Below are 20082 nucleotides of genomic sequence, written 5' to 3'. Positions count from 1 at the left end.
CTTGTCCTTGTTTGTGGGGACCAGTACTGAACATCGCCCAGCTGGGGTCTCCTTAGCAAGGCCAGTAGATGCTGGGGGCTGTTAGGTCCGGCGCGAGCATGGCTAAGTGTGTTATTAAATTCACGTAGCCGTGTGAGACTGGGTCACGTCCATTGTGGGTGGGACCAGACCGCGACATCTCGCGCGATCTGGTTAGATCTCGCGAGGCGTAACAGCCATCGGGAATCCTGGGGAAGGCCAGTCGATCGCGCCCACACCCTAACCCAGTAACATGTATCTCTCTAGTTTACTTTATTCACTTCCTGTCTCGTGCTCATTCTCCTTGTCCCTACTTTACTCTCACACTTTCTTCTCTCTTTCTCTCCCTTCTCTATATCTCCACTTCTGACAAAATTAAGCTTTGAAACAGGAGCAGCTTCAAATAAATTCCTTACTTATGTCTGCCTAGATTCCTGTGTCCATCCTTTTCTCTCTCTGTCCCTCTTTGCCTCTTTCCGTCAACCTCTTTTGTACTCTGTCTCTCTCTCTATCTGCTGTTTGCTCTCTTTATATTTTGCCTTCAGTTCCTCTCGCTCTTTCTTTTATGTTTGTATCTCTATAACATATGCTCCATATTTATCGCTGTCTGTCTCGCTCGATGCTATGCACATCCCCAAACCAACTCCATATCAACTGCTTTAGGGCACTGACTCCATATCAACTCCTGTAATGTTTGTTTAAAACTACTGTCTGAGGGCAATTAGGGATGGGCAATAAATGCTGGTCTAGCCAACAGTGCCCATTCCATGAACAAATAAATAAAAGAAATACACAGACACCATCAATTCCTTCTCTAGTTTCTTGCACCGTACACTTGCTCCATGAAGCCTACACATGTGAATTATATCCCAGAAAGAGTGAACATCTTGAAGAGATGATTGTTATTCCCTTTTTATAATCAATGCAGAGATAGACTGAACCCTCCCGCACCCCCAGGACACTGATATTAATATGGGGCAAAACAAAAATATATCCACGCCAGTGGCTGCGTGAGTTCAGTCTGTGTGGCTGAAGGCTGTGCACACTTTATTTGAGGTTTGGAGGTGTTTTCGCATTTGATTCCCTTGAGCTGGCCTGATGGTTTCCCTTTTTTCTGGTTCTAGGGTGCTCCAGCCAGCTGGTGGAACCACCTCCACTTTCAGCATCATGCCAAACCCAACTGCTTCCGCAAGGACCCTGATATCAACATGCATCCCATCTTTTTTGTTCTGGGAAAGAAACTCTCCGTTGAGGCAAGTAGAGCAAAGATATCCAGCCGGCTGCTCAACGCCGTGACAGCTTCACTGGCAGGGCTTTTAGAAACTGTTAAGATCCATCAGATACAGGCAGACAGAGTGGAAGGGCAAGCTGGTGAACAGGAAAAAGTATTTAGGAAGCAAGGTTTTCTAAATAATGGTATGGTGTGTCTGGTGAGTGGGATTAGCAACCTCCAGGGAGGAGTGTGGGTTGCCATGGAGGCGGGTAGGACAGAGATAGAGACGTGCCCAAGGGGGGGTGCGGAGGAAGTACAAGCGATGACCACCAGAGTCTCACTGTGGCTCCACATTCGAGTAAGTATTTTTTTTTTTAAACTTAGTTTGTTGATTGCAACTTTAGGACTGCTTTTTAGGCCTGATTTTCACAAATACATAGAAAATAGGAACAGAAGGAGGCCATTCGGCCCTTCAAGCTGACTCCGCCATTCATTAAGATTGTGCCTGATCATCCAATTTAATAACCTAATCCCACTTTCATATCCTTTGATCCCCTTCACCATAAGTGCTGTATCTAACTGCTTCTTGAAACACACAGATTCCACGGTCTGCCAGCTGCCTGTTCCTCGCCCTCGCCATCAGCAGGATTCTCCATCCCCGCCACTTGCCAATGGGATTTCCCATTGTGTCATCCCATGCTGCCGGGAAACCAGCGGGTGTGGGTGTGCTGTCACCGGAACTGAGAATCCCATCCACAATGTTTTGGCCTCAACTACTTCCTGCGGTAATGGATTCCTGAGGCTCACCACTATCTGGGTGAAGAAATTTCTCCTCATCTCTGCCCTAAATGGTCTACCCCGTATCCTCAGACTGATCCCTGGTTTTGGAGGCAACCATCATCGGGAACATCCTTCCTGCATCCATCCTGTCCAGTCCTGTTAGAATTTTATAGGTTTCTCATTCTTCTGAACTCCAGCGAATACAATCCTAGCCGACTTAATCTCTCCTCATACGTTAGTCCCACCATCCCAGGAATCAGTATGGTAAACCTTCGCTGCACTCCTTCTAGAGCAAGAACATCCTTGCTCAGATATGCAGTCCAAAACTGCACACAATATTCCAGGTGTGGCCTCCCCAAGGCCCTGTATAATTTCAACTAGACAACCCTGCTCCTGTACTCAAATCTTCTCTCAATAAAGGCCAGCATACCATTTGCCTTCTTCATCGCCTGTTATACCTGCATACTTGCCTTCATTGCCTGGTGCATGAGGACATCCAGGTTTCATTGCACCTTCCCCTCTCATAATTTATGGCCATTCAGATAATAATTTGCCTTCTTATTTTTGCTGCCAAAGTGGATAACCTCGCATTTATCCAAATTATATTGCATCTGCCATTCATTTGTCCACTCACTCAACTTGTCCAAATCACACTGAAGGATCTCTACATTCTCCTCGAAGCTTATCCTCCCACCCAATGTGGTGTCATCTGCAAATCTGGAGATTTTACATTTTAGTCCCTCGTCTAAATCATTACTATATATTGTGAGTGGCTGGGGTCCTAGCACCAATCAGTGTGGTATGTCACTAGTCACTGTCTGCCAATTTGAAAAAGACCCATTAATTCCTACTCTGTTTCCTGTCTGTCAACCATTTTTCTATCCATCCCAATGCACTAACCCTAATCCCAGGGGCTTTGGCAGCATGGTGGTGCAGTGGTTAGCACTACTGTCTACGGCGTTGAGGACCCGGATTCGATCCCAGCCCTGGATCACTGTCTGTGTGGAGTTTGCTCATTCTCCCTGTGTCTTCGTGGCTTTCACCCCACAACCCAAAGATGTGCAGGTTAGGTGGATTGACTAATGGTAAATTGCCCCTTAATTTGAAAAAAAATAATAATTTGGCACTCTAAATTTATTTATTTTTTAATCCCATGCACTTTAATTTTAGAGTCAGAAACAGGGGAATGTATAATAGGGATAAAGAAATCGCTCATGCAGGACTTTGTCAAAAGCCTTCTGAAAGTCCAAATATACCACATCCACTGGCACTCCCTCGTCTGCTCTACTAGATACATCCTCGAAGAATTCCAGTAGATTTGCCACGCATGATTTCCCCTTCGTAAATCTATGCTGATTCTGTCTGATTTTGCCACTATTTACTAAGTGCTCAACTATAAAATCTTTGATAATGGATTCTAGAATTTTCCCCACTACTGACATCAGGCATGTTGGTCTATAATTCCCTGCTTTCTCGCCACCTTCCTTTTTAAATAGTGGAGTTATATTAGCGACCCGCCAATCTGCAGGAATCATTCCAGAGTCTATAGACTCCTAGAACATGATCACCAATACCCATCCACCATTTTTAGAGCCACGTCCTTAAGCACTCTGGGATGTAGATTGTCAGACCGTGGGGATTTATCAGCCTTCAATCCCATCAATTTCCCTAACACCACTTCTCGACTAGTATTAATCTCCTTCAGTTCCTCCCTTTCACTAAGCACTGTGTTCCCCAACATTTCTGGAATCTGGGGCGGGATTCTCCCCTACCCGGCGGGGCGGGGGGTCCCGGCGTAGCGGAGAGGCGCCAACCACTCTGACGTCGGGCCTCCCCAAAGGTGCAGAATTCACTGCACCTTTAGGGGCTAGGACCGCGCCGGAGTGGTTGGCGCCACGCCGACTGACGCCAAAACCGGTGCCAACGGCCTTTGACGCCCGCTGGTTGGCGTTGGGGTTGGCCGAAACGCCCTAGCCGTTTCGCGCATGCGTCGTTGCGTCAGCGGCTGCTGACGTCACCACCGGCGCATGAGCGGTAGGGGGGTCTCTTCCGCCTCCGCCATGGTGGCGGCGGAAGAAAAAGAGTGCCCCCACGGCACTGGCCCGCCTGCTGATCGGTGGGCCCCGATCGCGGGCCAGGTCACCGTGGGGGCACCCCCGGGGTCCGATCGCCCCGTGGCCCCCCCCCCCCCCCCCCCCCCCCAAAGGACCTTTGGGGCTCGCCCGCGCCACCAGTCCCGCCGCCACCAGAGGTGGTTCAAACTTCGGTGGTGGCAGAGGCCTGTCAGCGGCGGGACTTCGGTCCATCGCGGGCGGTGAGGCGCGATTCCCGCTCCCGCCGATTCCCGGGTGGCGGAGAATTCCGGCCACGGCGGGGGCGGGATTTACTCCGGCCCCGGGCGATTCTCCGACCCTGCGGGGGGTCAGAGAATTCCGCCCCTGATTTGTATCCTCATTTCTGAAGACAAGACAAACCAAAGTATGGATTTAGTTGCACAGCCATTTATTTGTCCCCTATTATACATGCCCCTGTTTCTGACTGTAAGGGACCTACATTTGTCTTCCCAATCTTTTTCTCTTCACATACCTATAGAAACCTTTACAGTCAGTTTTTATGTTCCCTTACTCTTAAACTTTAGTTTCCCCTTCTTAATCAATCCCTTTGTCCTTCTTTACTGAATTTTAAACTGCTCCCACAGACCGGTTGTTTGTCTTGTCCAGTTTTTATGCTTCTTCCTTGGGTGGAATACTACCTCTGGTTTCCTGACCCTTGGATAAATCAATCATTAAATGGAAGTCGCACCTGTTGTCTTTATGTTCCTGATTTGTTTACTAAAGGAATTTAGGGATGTGGAGATAGGTGTGGGAAGAAGAGGTTGAGTTAGTAGATCAACCATGATCTTGCTGAATGGTAGAGCAGGCTCAATGGGGTGAATGGCATTCTGCTCATATTTCTTATGTTCAAACGGATGTTAGACTCTTTATTTGTATATATGGAACTCTGTATCTGAAAGTACAGGGATAATCTCTGCATCTTGTGTCCATGCTGCCATAGTGATTTACATAGTGCAGCTTCCTGAATCTGGGAGAAGGGACAGTGAAGGCAGTACAAATAATTCTTAGGACTTCAACTAGGGCAGGGTGAATTGCAAGGTTGAAGCAGTTAGACCGGTCTTAAATATTGTGAATGCAAAACAAATTAGCTAGCTGTGCCTCGGTGTATGTGCATATTTAGCACCGGACAGTGCAGGAGCATTAAGTGTCGGTAAAGGCTCCTTCAGCAGCACCATCCAAACCGGTGAACTCCACCATCTCAAACGTCAAGGAGGAAGGTGCATGTAAACACCAGCAAATGCATGTTCCCCTCATAACCATTCACCATCGTAATTTGAACATGTATCACCGTTCCTTCACTGTCGCCGGGTCAAGATCCTGGAGCTCACTACCTAACGACACTGTGAGAGTTGTCTCATCATGGTGGCTGCAGTGATCAAGAAGGCTTGCAACTATTATCTTGAGGGCAACCAAAGGTGGGTTAATAAATGCTGGCCGTGTCAACAGCACCCAGATTCTGAGAGTGACATTTTCAAAAATAAAAGAGGAATTAATTTAGAAATTCCTACCTGAACAAAGCAAAACACAAGGTAAGGCCAGTTACAGGACATGTTCGGTGGGAATGAAGGGCTATATGGGGCAGCCCATGGTGACCAGCGGAGATCATGAAAGCTAGGTAGGGAAACAAAGTAAACACAGAGGGATGGATTTCATGAATCTGTGCTCCTGGCACAGAGCATTATATGTTGACTCCACAGGTGGGATTTACCGATCAACCCGCCGCGTGTTTTTTAACGGCAGAGGTGGCCCACCAGCGGGCTTTTCTGGTCCTGCCGTTGTCAATGGGATTTCCCTTTAACTGCACCCCTGATCACTGGGAAGCCCATGCACCATTGTTGGAACCGGCATATCCTGTCGGCGTGAACAGCCAGTAAATTCCGCCCCTCGTTTGGGAACTTGGACATAGAAATCAGTGTGGCTTGATGGATTTTAAAATCAGTGGATGAGAAACTGTACGGTGTACTGACTTGCAGATCTGGATTGTCAACATGTACTCCCATTGTTTGAAGCTGAAGTGCTATTTATAAAATCCGATGTACAGGTCTTGATTTGAGTTTTGTACTTGAACACAAAGGCAATGCAAACCTTTTCTTTGTTTTCTTTGACCGACAGGTGGGGAAACAGAAGAAGAAATATATGCCATACCAATACCAGCACAAGTATTTCTTCCTGAGTAAGTCCGAGCAGCATTCTGTCATTCTGCATCATTGCATTTAAATGGATTGACATAGAAAATACTGCACAGAAAAAATTGACTGGGCACACATGACTCATGTTGATGTTTATGCTTCACAGCAGCCTCCTCTCACCTCTCCATCTAATCTTAAAGGTATAACCTACTCTTTTCTCCTTTATCTAGCTTCTACTTTAACATACTCATGCTACTCACATCAACTATTCTGTGTGATAGAGAATTCCACATCCTAACCATTCCCTGGATAAAAAAGGTTTCTCCTGAATTCTCTGGTGAGTTTAATAGTGGCTATATTTATGGCCGTTAGTTCTAGTTTCCCCCATTTTCCATGTCCTTTTTTGTAAAAATTAACTTTATTCGTACAATATCGGAAGGAACTTTACAAACATTTCAAAAAATGCAATAATATTCAGGTTCTCAACATGCATCAGGCAAAATTCTCCCAAAAAATGGCTGAGCGTCATTTTGGGTGGGAATCGGGAATGATTCCCACTGGGTGTATGGGCGCAAACCATGGGCGGGATTTTCCGACCTGTCGCACCACATTTCTGCAACCAGCCGGTGGGATTCTCCGTTACGCCAGCCGGTCAATGGTGTTTCCTATTGTAGAGCAACCCCATGCTGTCGGGAAACCCCTGGGCGCCGGCATAACGGAGAATCCTGCCCATATCTCAATTCACCCACACTCACTCATTTGTTTGGAGCTTGGAGAGATTCTCACTGAAAAATCACACATCTTCCCAAAAGGGAACAAAGTTCCCGAGCGAGCGCGTTTAGCCGTGTCTTTCCCAGCACTCCCACTGCTGAGAAACACATGGCTATTCAACGTGACTGACTTTGAATAAGGGGCCCGAATGGGGAATGTGTGGCTAAGGCCACACACAGCCCCGTTTTTTACAATGGGGAGCTCCGCTCACTGGAACTCCACATTGTAGCAAGAGATTGGGACGCCACTTAAAGTAGCGTCCCGATCTCCGAGGCCTACCAGCGCTGAAGGGCATTTGCCTGAGGTCCCTGAGGCGAAGGGATTGAATCCCAAAGCCTCCGGTACCTCTGGAATCGGCACATTATAGAGAAAGGCTTACTAGCTTGCTCTAATGTGCAGATTTGCCAAAAAGTGATCCCGTCCATTCACTTGCGTGTTTGCGATGAATCCCACGAGGGCAAGTGAGCCAGGTGGATCCCAGGAGCGGGTTCTCCCAGCTTTTCCGGCGCAGCATGGCCAGACGATTGTGCCCTTTCTGGAGTGGGGAACTAAAGGCCGACTCCTCCGAGATCCGGGTGCCCTATTTAAAGGGTGCCCAGATCGTGAAGTTAAGTTAAAGGCCCCCACAAGCCCCACCCATGGATATCATGACCCACCGCAGACATGGACAACACTCTGAACCCTCGATCCCAGAGCGTCAACTACCAGCCCCCCATCACTAAATGTCCACATCACCATCCCCCACACCACGCAGGCATGAGGGTGCCCCGGCCCCACCCCAATTTGTCCCCTTTGGCATCAGGGCATCATGCCATTTCCCAAGTGAGCATACCCACTATGGGATTGCTGAGGTACCCCCATCTTTAAGGCCCATGTGCCCACCTTTCATAACCCACCCCACCCTTCATACACCTCCTCAGGCCCCCCCCACCCACCATTATGCACCCCCTCTTCATGCCCCCTTCACTCCATTTCATGGGTATGGCCCTCCTCAGGACCCACCTCTTGGCAGTGCCAGCCTGGCACCCAGGCACCAGGTGGCACTGTCCAGGTTCCAGGGGAAGTGCCAGGACAAAGGCCTCTGAGCCCCCAGGTTTGACCATCACGTCGGGTTTCCATTTTTGGAAACCAGTTCTGATTGACGCCAGTGTCACGCTGCGGCGGTGGGGCTGGTGAATCCCGGGAGCCAGAAAACCCCGCCCTCAAATGGGATGAACATATTTAAATTACTTTTAAGACTCATTTAAATATGCTGATCTGGATCACGCTCAGTGAGTGCGTGATGTAGATCATGTCAGGCGCTGCGGGTTGTGATCATCGTGGTCGATTCAGCTCCCGGCGCGAAACCCGTTTTTGTTCTTTCCTGCTATTCACTGGGAATAGTGGGATTGGCACCGGGCACAGTGCAGCTGGAAAATCACACCCCTCATGTTGCTCTCTTGAGGTACTTTAATACAGTCAAAGAAACATTAGACATTTTAAAATGATTGTTACAAGTGGTGCAAAGACATTTAAGCAATTACCTGGATCAGGTTGCACTCTTGAGGTGCTTCAATACAACTGTGATACATGTAATATTCACTGTATACATTCAATGTGAGTTATTCAGCCCGAGGGGATTCTGTACAATTCCCCTTCCCCTGGCTCGCTATGGCTGAAAGGTCTTCGAAAGCAACCTTCCCTCATTGCATCTCTGCGGCGGCTGCCCCAAGCTTTAGTGCATCCCTCAGCACATAGCAATGTGCCAATCTGCAGCACTCTCTCAGGAACAGTTCTTTGCGCTGGATGCCCAACAGGTTTCAGGCAGACCAAAGAGGGTCTTTCACCAAGCAGATGATCCTCCAGCAGCTGATGTTTGTCTTGGTGTGTGTCCCTGGGCGTGTCGCGTCTTTTCGTCCGACGTCACTTCGTCCAACGACACTTTGTCCACGTCTTTTGGTCCAACGTCTTTTTGTCCGCCCGTCTTTTGGTCCAACGTCACTTTGTCCAATTATCCAATTACAAATTAACTCCGTATAAAACCATTTAATTGATAAAATGCAAGTACAATACAGCAAGTGAATTTAATTGCTAAAATGCAAGTAATTGATAAAATGCAAGTAAAATGCAAGTTGAAAAATGCAGTTAAAAAGTTAAAAAATCTAAAAATGCAGTTAAAAAATCTAAAAGTTTACTAATTACTTAAAATTCCCAAAATTACTTAAAATTGATGTAAATTGTAAATTCCCGAAATTCCCTAAAAGTTAGATTTCCAGAACTGTACCCGAGAGAGAATAATGGGGAGAGGACAAGATGATTTGATATTCTACAATTCCGACAGACACAGATATAAGTGGGAGTCTAATTGGATTTAAACAATGAGTGCAGTTCTGAAAGAAGCAGATTTAAACACTATTTTCGTCGACTGATTAAAACCTCTGGTTGGCAGTGGGTTCTGACATTACAGGTCTGAAATGATCAAATATTCCATCAGATACAATGGCTCTCATCACGCTGGAGCATACATGGGTGAATATCCTGCAGCTTATCTTAATAATGTCTGGAGATCAAGCAGCACAAATGCAGAACTCAACCTTAAGAGGCGAAATAGGTGGAGAGGATCCTTGAGCAGTAACATTGAAAAACTAAATTAAACTATTTGTAATTGGATAATTGGACGAAGTGACGTTGGACCAAAAGCCGGGCGGACAAAAAGACGTTGGACCAAAAGACGTGGACGAAGTGTCGTTGGACGAAATGACGTCGGACGAAAAGACATAGCACCGTCCCTGGGAACAGCCCATAGAGCACCCAGTCCTGCATCACAGAGCTGCTCGGGACGAAACATGACAAAAACGACCTAATTCTCTTCAGACTTTCTTTGCAAAGGCACATTCCACAAGGAGGTGGACAACTGCAATGTGCAATGGAGTGAGACTCCGGGCATGAAGGTTTTTCCATATCTGAATAAACCCTTTCATAATCTTAAAGACCTCCAGTAGGTCACCCCCGATCATCACTTTTCCAGAGAAAAGAGCCCCAGCTTGTTCAATCTTTCCTTATAGTATTCCCTCTCAGTTCTGGTGTGTTCCTAGGAAATCCTTTTTTCATCTTGTCCATTGCCTCTGTATATTTTTTAGAATATGAAAACCACAACTGTGCACTATGCTCTAATTGTGGCTTAATCAAGATTCTATGCAAGTTGGACATAAATTTTCTGCTTTCCAATTTATCTATCACAAAATGAACCCCGGTGCTTGTGTTTTTGTGTTATGGACTTATTAATCTGTGTTACAATTTATAGTGATTATTGCGTCTGTACTCTCCGATTCTCAACTCCTCCACACCATTTAGATTCTTTTTTTTTAAAAATAATTTTTATTGAAAGATTTTGTATTTATATAACAACACTTGGGGGCCTCGCATCTTTCCACTGCAGCAAGATCCTCCGCCGGGCTACTAGGGACGCAAAGGCCAAAACACCGGCCTCTTTCGCCTCCTGCACTCCCGGCTCCGCCGCAACTCCAAAAATCGCGAGTCCCCAACCTGGTTTGACCCTGGATCCAACTACCCACGACACTGTCCTCGCCACCACCTTCCAGAATTCTTCCAGTGCCGGGCATGCCCAGAACATATGGGCATGATTCACTGGACTCCCCGAACACCTGGTGCACCTGTCCTCACCCCCAAAGAACCTACTCATCCGAGTCACAGACATATGGGCCCGATGCAGCACCTTAAATTGGGTGAGACTAAGCCTCGCACATGAAGAGGAAGAGTTAACCCTCTCCAAGGCATCCGCCCAAGTCCCATCCTCTATCTGCTCCCCTAGTTCCCCCTCCCATTTAGCCTTCAGCTCCTCCACTGACGACTCCTCCACCTCCTGCATAACCTTTTAAATGTCAGACACCTTCCCCTCTCCGACCCACACCCCCGAAAGCACTCTGTACATTGCCCCCCACGAGGGCAGCAAAGGAAATTCCTCTACCTGTCGCCTAGCAAACGCCTTTACCTGCAAGTATCTGAACATGTTCCCTTGGGGGAGCCCAAATTTATCTTCCAATTCCCCCAGGCCCGCAAACCTCCTGCCAATAAACAGGTCCCTCAATTTACTGATGCCCACCCTATACCACCCCCTAAAACCCCCATCAGTGTTCCCCGGGATGAACCGATGATTTCCACCTAATGGAGCCTCCATCGAGCCCCCTGTTTCCCCCCTATGTCGTCTCCTCTGTCCCCAGATTCTTAGGGTCGCCGCCACCACCGGGCTCGTGATATACCTCTTAGGAGAGAGCGGCAACGGCGCCGTTACCAAGGCACCCAGGCTTGTACCTCTAAAAGACGCCATCCCCATTCTTTTCTACGCCGCCCCCCCCCTCCCCCCCCATCGCCCAATTACGCATCATTGACACATTGGCCGCCCAATAGTACCCCAAAAGGTTGGGCGGCGCCAGCCCGCCTCTATCCCTCCCTCGCTCCAGGAAAACCCTCTTCACTCTCGGAGTTCCATGCGCCCACACAAAGCTCAAAATACTTCTAGTCACCCTCCTAAAGAAGGCCCTGGGGATGAAGATGGGCAGGCATTGAAAGAGGAACAAGAACCTCGGAAACACCGTCATTTTGACGGACTGCACCCTCCCCACCAACGACAATGGCAACATGTCCCACCTTTTGAACTCCTCCTCCATCTGATCCACAAGCCTGGTGAAATTACGCTTGTGAAGAGTCCCCCAGTCCCTGGCCACCTGCACCCCCAGGTACCTAAAACTCTCCCCTGCCCTCTTAAGCGGGAGCCTACCAATTCCCTCCTCCTGGTCCCCAGGGTGCACCACAAACACCTCACTCTTGCCTAGATTTAGTTTACCATTTAGATTCCTGTTGTCCATCATAGAATTTACAGTGCAGAAGGAGGCCATTCGGCCCATTGAGTCTGCACCGGCTCTTGGAAAGAGCACCCTACCCAAGGTCAACACCTCCACCCTATCCCCATAACCCAGTAACCCCACCCAACACTAAGGGCAATTTTGGACACTAAGGGCAATTTATCATGGCCAATCCACCTAACCTGCACATCTTTGGAATGTGGGAGGAAGCCGGAGCACCCGGAGGAAACCCACTCACACATGGGGAGGATGTGCAGACTCCGCACAGGCAGTGACCCAAGCCGGAATCGAACCTGGGACCCTGGAGCTGTGAAGCAATTCTGCTATCCACAATGCTACCGTGCTGTCCATGGTGTACCTATCAAAATGCATCCCCTTTCACCTTTATGTATGGGATGTGGGCGTCGCTGGCTAGGCCAGCATTTATTGTCCATCCCTAATTACCCTTGATAAGGTGATTGTGAGGGCGGCACGGTGGCGCTGAGGACCCAGGTTCCATCCTGGCCCCACACTGTCCGTGTGGAGTTAACATCTTCTCCCCATGTTGGCGGAGGGTCTCACCCCCACAACCCAAAAATATGTGCAGGGTAAGTGAATTGGCCACTCTAAATTGCCCCTTAATTGGGAAGAAATGTTTTGGACACTCTAAATGTATTTAGAAAAAGGTGATTGCGAGCTGCCTTCTTGAACTATTTCAGTCCATGTTGTGTAAGTATACCCACAGTGCTATTGGGGAGGGAGTTCCAGGATTTTGACCCAGCGACAGTGAAAGAACATCAATATATTTGCAAGTTAGGATGGTAAGTGACTTGGACGGGAACATTTAGGAGGTAGTGGTTCCCATGTATCTGCTACCCTGTCCTTCTAGGTGGCAGTAGACAGGGTTTGGGTAGTATTTATGGGAGAGGAGCGGTTATGTGCACTATGGTTTGGTTGAAGTGTTGGTTTTCCGTTGATGTAATAGCTCAATAAAATGGTTTGTTTAAAAAAAAAGAAGGAGCCTTGGTGAGTTCCTGCAGTGCATCTTCTAGATGGTACACACTGCTGCCATTGTGCGTTGGTGGTGGAGGGAGTAAATGTTTAAAGTGGTGGGTGGAGTGCCAATCAAGTGGGTTGCTTTGTCACAGATGGTGTCAAGCTTCTTGAAAAGCATGGTGGCACAGTGGTTATCACTCCTGCCTCACAGTGCCAGGGACCCAGGTTCAATTCTGGCCTTGCCTGACTGTCTTGTGTAGAGTTTTCACTTCTCCCAGTGTCTGCTTGAGTTTTTTTCGGGGGCTCCGGTTTCCTCCCACAGTCCACAGATGCGCAGGTTAGGTGGATTGGCCATTCTAAAATTGCCCCTTTGGGTCCAAAGATGTGCAGGTTAGGTTGGGTTACAGGTATGGGGCAGGGAAGTGGGCCTGGGTAGGATGCTCTTTCAGAGGGTCAGTGCAGACTCAATGGGCGAAATGGGCTCCTTCTGCACTGTAAGTACTCTGATTGTTGTTGGAGCGGCACTCATCTCGGCAAAGGGAGTTTATTCTATCACATTTATCTGTGCTAAAATATATTTACCAATGATGCGCCCATTCTACAAGTTTATTAATATCTTTCAGACGTATGAACTGTGGTAGATCTGGCAATTAAGGTTAGATAGGCCCTCCACCGTGTACTTTCACTGCAATGTGAATGTGACCAAAGCAGGACTCAATTAGAACATTGCATTATAGCCGTGAATGAGATTTTAAGCTGTGGTAAATGTGAATTTAAAATGAAACTTTGTTCGCTGCTTTGAAATGAGTTCATTCAGGACTTGTGCCGGCCCCTCCACTCACAGCCCTGCCCTTTTTTCCCAGATCAGGGACCCTCATTAAGGTGTAAACTGGACATCAAATTAGTCTTGTTATTTTAGCTTGAACTCTAAAGTCTGAAAACGCATTTATTCACCAATGGGGGAGGACAGCATTGCATAGTGGGAAATCTGTGCAAACTCTGGTGTGAAGTAACTCAGTAAATGACCCTCGCATGCTATTCCTACTCATGACAGACTTTAACCACAAATTTCAGGTCACAATGAGCTTGAGTTCATCTGCAGAAATTGCGTTTTGCAGTGAACACAAGTAGAGAAATAGGAAAGAGCCTGAATGTTAAAGGCTGGAATTTGCCCCAATTTCATGACTAAAATACCTATTTAGAAACTGACAACTGGAGAAAGAAGACTGGGATAAGAAGGCACAGGGTACCGTTCATTTGGCAGTCAGGGGGCCCTCCTTTCTTTGCTGCACAGGAGTTACATCTCACTCCTCCCTTGTTGGAGTAGAAAAGGCATCTCATCACTCTGTGGATTGGGCAGGTATGTTGCCGACCTCCATTTGTGGGCATGGTGAGCTTTTTAATGATTGGGCAGGAGCACAGGTGGATGATGGAGTGCAAACTCATAAAAATGACCCTTTACTGGGCAGCTGTATTATTCAATGGAGCCACCTGAAAGCAGGTATATCGTCACCCTGCTCATGTCAATGTGGCCTTGTGAGCAATGAAGTAGTTAATAAAAGTTAAATAAGAATGAGCACCGAAAGCTGCTGAGTGACCAGGCCAGCCAGAGGAATGATGCTGCTGGTTTGTACAGAAGGTACTCTCAGCAGAGCTGGTGCTCCTCAGTGCACTCCTATTCCTGGCCCTAGGCAGGCCCTCTGTCATTTCGGATCTCCTGATGTATCTTGCTGTGGTGAGATTCCTTTCCCTTCTCGTTGATTGGCCAGCTCCCTCTCCTGACTTTCCTGTAAACTAAGCTGGTGTTCAGAGTGGATTTCCTATGCTTACCTCACACAGACTGGAGCCTGTCAACCATGCAAGATTTGCTCAGCCATGTGTTTGCTGTGTATGATTCATTCCGAGGGCATGTACATGAAGCCAGAAATGTGACCAGAGCTTTATATGCTGGACAAAACACATGTTCATACCTTTTAATATTAAATAAAATTCTTTGTGCAAATTTATTTTTCCAGCTCTTTCCTCTCTCTACTATCTGAACGCACTGACATTTTCTTAGCTTTAGTTCTGTGAGTATTGTCTGACCTATAGTACTTCTTCCATGTGGCTATTCCACACACATGAACCAAAACAATGACTGCCAGCATGCAGTTTGACTATGGAGGGCATCACAACTGAGCCTGATCTTGGTTTTAACCCACCATTCGTATGTACACAGGGGTTATCGGATGCTGATCAGGAGCTGGAAAATTTCTAACTTTCCCCTCACTGCTCCGGACAAACTGAGGTGGATTGTTACAGTCTCTGTTGTTCATATCAACTAACTCAGCACAGACTGGAGATTTAACCTGAAAACCTATTGGTTTGCTTGTGTTAGACTTACAGCCGGCAATGACTTTAACCATAGCCAAACGGCAGCAATACTGATTCACCAGCGAACCTATCTGAAGGTTGGGAAAACTTTGAAAACCAAATTGTAAATGGTACCTCCAAAGGCCCCTGAGCAGCTGGCCCCTTGACACTTCTGTGACCTGGGTGCAGATTGGATTTGACAGGGAGAGACTCCAATCTCTGTACTTGACCTAATATGACTGTGATAGCAATACAGGACTATCCAAACACTTGATGGGAGCGAGGGGCAGAGAATCTTTGCAGGGGGTGCTCACTGAAAACCAGCCGTAACTTAGAGGATTCCACTGGAGTTACAGTGGGAGATAAGGCGAACCTCCGTGGAAATTGTAGGTGGAAATCTCTGTGAATGTGGAGCAATTAAATGGAAGTTGGACACTGAATCTAGACAGATACGGAAATCTGGGGTTGGATTCTCCGCTCCCCGATGCCAAAATCGCATTCGGCGACAGGCCGGAAAATCCGTTTTGCCGCCGAAATTGGGAGCGGTGCCGGTTTCTTAATTCTCCGCCCCCTGGAAAGCGGCGTATTCTAGGAGTATGCCACGCTGATTATCCACCGCCTCAGGCCATTGCCTGAGGCCCACCCTGTGATGCTCCGTCCCCGACCGACCAAATTCCCAACGGCATGGGTTATGTGTGCTCACACCGTCGGGGAAACTCATATATGGCGGCTGCGGACTCAGTCCGGGGCCGCCACAGTCGGGGAAAGGCTAATCGGCGGGCAGGTGTGGCATCATTTGGGGCTGGGGTCAATGTGGGCGAGCAGTCCGGGGCATGCGAGCGGCCGATGGGGGGCACTACTTTGGCGGTCCAGGGCAGCGGGCTGAGTCTGCCATGGAGCGCGGTGCAGCCGCTGCAGGCTGCCACTGTGCGTATGCACGGCCTCTGGACCAGAGGTGCTGGGGCCCGTATCGGCAGCTAGAGCCGAGAGCTCTCTGCTGCCTCCCTGCTGGCCCCCAGCAAAACGGGGAATCGGTGGCCTTTTGACGACAGTTTTCCTGGCGTAAAAGACTATAGTTTTCACGTCGGCATGGGAACTTAGGCCCCAAAATGGAGAATCTAGCCCCTCCTATCTCTCATCTCAGAATGTTGGTACCTGAAGTGGAAAGTGTTTCTGTTTGCCGCCTATCAACTGTAATAGCACTCAAGCAGATAAATATAAAGCTCACTAAAACATAAACTCCCTTTTAGCACCCGATAAACTATCTTGGTCCATGTGAGCAAACTCTCCTTCAGTGCTGGTCTCTGTCGGAGCTGTTACTCCTTTCTTGGACCCTGTGGAGTCGCATAGGCTGCCTGTATCTTTTCAGGTAGCCAAACTGCTCTTGAGCATGGTCGTGGTCACACTTGTGCATTACCCATGATTTTGAATGCCTGCCAATTGCATTGCTCCACTTTGCTCTGGAAAGAACAGCCTTTATAACATCCCAGCTCTATCCTCTGTTGTGATTTTGTTTCCCTCTTGTATCCTTCCAGCATTTATGCTACGTGCATGAATGAAAAACAATGTTCTCCTGGAGTCCCTGTAGTGCAGAAGGAGGCTATTCAGCCCATTGAGTTTGTACCGACCCTCCGAAAGAGCACCCTACCCAGGCCCACACCCTTGTCTTATCCCCAAACCCCATACCCCTTTGAACACGAAGAGGCAATTTTAGCATGGCAAGTCCACCTAACCTGTACATCTTTGGACATATTTGGAGGAAAATGGAATAGTGTAGGTCAGATAGGCTTCAGATGGTTTCACAGGTCGGCGCAACATCGAGGGCCGAAGGGTCCGTACTGCGCTGTAATGTTCTATGTTTTATGAAACCGGAGCATCTGGAGGAAACCCACGCAGACATGGGGAGAATGTGGAAACGCCACACAGACACCCAAGGTTGGAATTGAACCCAGGTCCCTGGTGCTGTAAGGCACCTGTTAACCACTGTGGTGCTGTTAGCCACTGTGCCATCCCTATGTTCTATGATGAGTGGCAGGCAAATCAGAGCGTTGGCTGACAGAGGAAAATAGTTATCATGAACTCGTATAATGATAGGCACAAGAATAGGAGGCACAGGAAAGGTTCCTTGTTTCTGACTTCAGTTATGTCACAGTTGTATATCACATTACGTCTACAGATTTTCAAATCTAAATCCTTTGTTTTCTCGTTCTATCACAGTTGGACCTCCAGCACTGCTCCCCCTCTACTTCCAATGGTACATCTTTTATTTTGCTGTGCAGCGAAGACAGTGGGTGGTGAGTATTTCCTAATGGGCCAATCCCTGCTTTAATTCAGTCAGCATTTCACTTGTGATTTGAAACTAGGTTATCATTGGCCGAGTGGCTAAATGCATTGGTTGGAATTTGCCGGCCGTTGGGATTCTCTGCTCCCGCTTCCGTGGGGTAGCTTCAATGGGAAATCCCATTGACAAGCAACAGGAAGAGAGAATCCCTCCACCACTGAATGGTGCGTAGCTGAGAACCACATGGCTGGGGGACCGTAGCGTTATCTGGGCTGTACTAAGCCATTGAGACCAAAGGATCCCAAGTTCTAACCCTACTCTGTGCTAAATTAGTTGACTTCATTCGGGCAATGTGATAGGTGCAAACGTTTTCTTTAGGATTATGAGCATAAGAAGAGGAACCAACTTATCAGCAAGGGTTCCTGCTCCTCATTACTATCCAGTGACTGCTGAAGACCTTGAGTAATACCTGGAGAATGTGGGTACAGCTGGGTTTTTATTTAGTAATATACTTGCATATGCACTGGGTAATGCTGAGGTAAGATATAAATGGTATATTTCACAATGTGAGGAGGGTTTAATTCCTCCCCCCCCCCCCCCCCCCCCCCCCCCCCCCCCGCCCCGCCCCCCTTCCCCCTTCAGAGGAGAAGAGTCATATTGGGCTCAAGATGTCAACACGGTGCGATTCTCCCCAAAAATGTCTGAGTTAATTTGTGGGGAGTTCTTCAGGAAGTTTCCTGACGGCTCTGCCGGCAAGTTCCCCACCGCCAGTCAATGACACTTAGTCACTTTTTTGGGCCCTGGGGGTTTCCCACTGGTTTAGCCCACACTTAGAATTTTTTTTACCACTGGGGAACTGATAAATGTGAAGTAATTCATTTTGGAAGGTCGCATTAGAATGCTGAATACAGGGTTAAAGGCAGGATTCTTGGAAGTGTGGAGGAACAGAGGGATCTTGGGGTCCACGTACATAGATCCCTCAAAGTTGCACCCAGGTTGATAGGGTTGTTAAGAAGGCGTATGGTCTCGGAGATATATCAGGAGCTGCAGGAGGTGGAGGAAGCCTCGGTGGAGGAGTTGAAGGGCAATAGGGAGGAGGAGCTGGGCGAGGAGCTGGATGAGGGCCTGTGGGCTGACGCCCTGGGCAGGGCTAATTCCTCCTCATCTTGCGTCAGGCTCAGCCTGATCCAGTTTAAAGTGTTACACAGGGCGCATATGACAGGGGCGAGGATGAGTAACTTTTTTGGGGTGGAGGACAGATGTGTGAGGTGCTCAAGGAGCCCAGCAAACCACGCCATATGTTCTGGGCGTGCCCGGTGCTTGCGGAGTTCTGGAAGGGCTTTGCAAAGGTCATGTCCAAGGTCTTGGACACTCGGGTAAAACCGAGTTGGGGGATAGCGTTATTTGGGGTTTTGGAGGATCCGGGAGTGCAGGAGTCGAAAGAGGCCGGAGTTCTGGCCTTTGCCTCCTTGGTAGCCCGGAGAAGGCTCTTGTTATTGTGGAGGGACGCCAAGCCCCCAAGTGTGGAGGCTTGGATCAATGACATGGCGGGGTTTCTTAGGTTGGAGAAGATAAAGTTTGCATTGCGAGGGTCCTTGCAGGGGTTCTCCGGGCGGTGGCAACCGTTCCTTGACTTTCTTGCGGAATGTTAGGTGGAGGTCAACAGCAGCAGCAACCCAGTTTGGGGGGGGTGGCTGATTTCTTTCTCTTTTTGAAAGGGGAGCTTGCCCTATTTTGTTTTGAGTAGGGTGTTAATTTGTTAAACTGTTTATCTGTTCAGAGGGTTAAGTTGTTTTGTTTGGTTGGCATGTTGCCCTTTTCTCTTTGTATTATTTTCCTTTTTGGAGTGTTCTGTAAAACCTTTTGAAAAACTTTGAATAAATACATTTAAAAAAAACAAGGCATATGGGGCGGAATTCTCCGCTCCCGCAATAAATCGGGAAGGCTGTCGTGAACTCGGTCGAGTTTCACGACGGCCTCGGAGGCCGCTCCTCGCACCTAATTCACCCCCACCCGGGGGCGGCTAGGAGCGGCGCTCCGTAAATCTCGGTCGCCGGGCCTTGACGCTTGCGTTAAGGCAGCGCGCCGAGAGTGACGCGACGGCGGCGCCTGAATGACGTCAGCCGCGCATGCGCAGGTTGGCCGGCTCCAACCCGCGCATGCACGGTTGCTGTCTTCCCAGGGCCGGCCCAAGGTACCGGCAACTCGGGCAGTCGCCCGGGGCGCCATGTGCTAGGGGGCGCCAGAGACTCGGGTCCCGCGCATGCGCAGTTGGGCCGGTGCCAACCAGCGCATGCGCGGTGGCCGCCCTCCCCCAGGGTGGCTCGGCCCCGCCCGCCCCTCGGTCCCGCCCCCCTCAGCCCGACCCGCCCCCACCCCCCCCCCCCCCCCCCCGGCCTCGGCCCGACCCCCCCCCCCCCCCCCCCCCCGAAGGGCGCTGAAGTTCAGCTTGCCCGGGGCGCCAGCAACCCTAGGGCCGGCGCTGCGTCTTCCCCTCCGCTGCCCCGCAATACATGGCGGCTTGATCTTGCGGGGCGGCGGAGGGGAAAGAGTGCGTCACTTTGAGACGCCGGCCCGACGATCGGTG

The 20082-nt window shown here is 48.9% G+C and overlaps 1 protein-coding gene across 1 annotated transcript in view; it reads left to right on the top strand.

Moving 5' to 3' along the window:
- LOC119971717 (acyl-CoA (8-3)-desaturase-like) overlaps positions 1–20082 on the top strand; it is a 65279-nt gene that overhangs the window by 30489 nt on the left and 14708 nt on the right. The window contains exons 5-7 of the mRNA XM_038807657.1: positions 1143–1271; positions 6238–6298; positions 17432–17508. Coding sequence (XP_038663585.1) covers positions 1143–1271; positions 6238–6298; positions 17432–17508 — 267 coding nt within the window. The remainder of the gene's footprint in view (positions 1–1142; positions 1272–6237; positions 6299–17431; positions 17509–20082) is intronic.

This window comes from Scyliorhinus canicula, chromosome 9 (assembly GCF_902713615.1).
Source record: "Scyliorhinus canicula chromosome 9, sScyCan1.1, whole genome shotgun sequence".
Lineage (NCBI taxonomy): Eukaryota > Metazoa > Chordata > Chondrichthyes > Carcharhiniformes > Scyliorhinidae > Scyliorhinus > Scyliorhinus canicula.
This window is presented reverse-complemented; position numbering and strand designations above follow the sequence as displayed.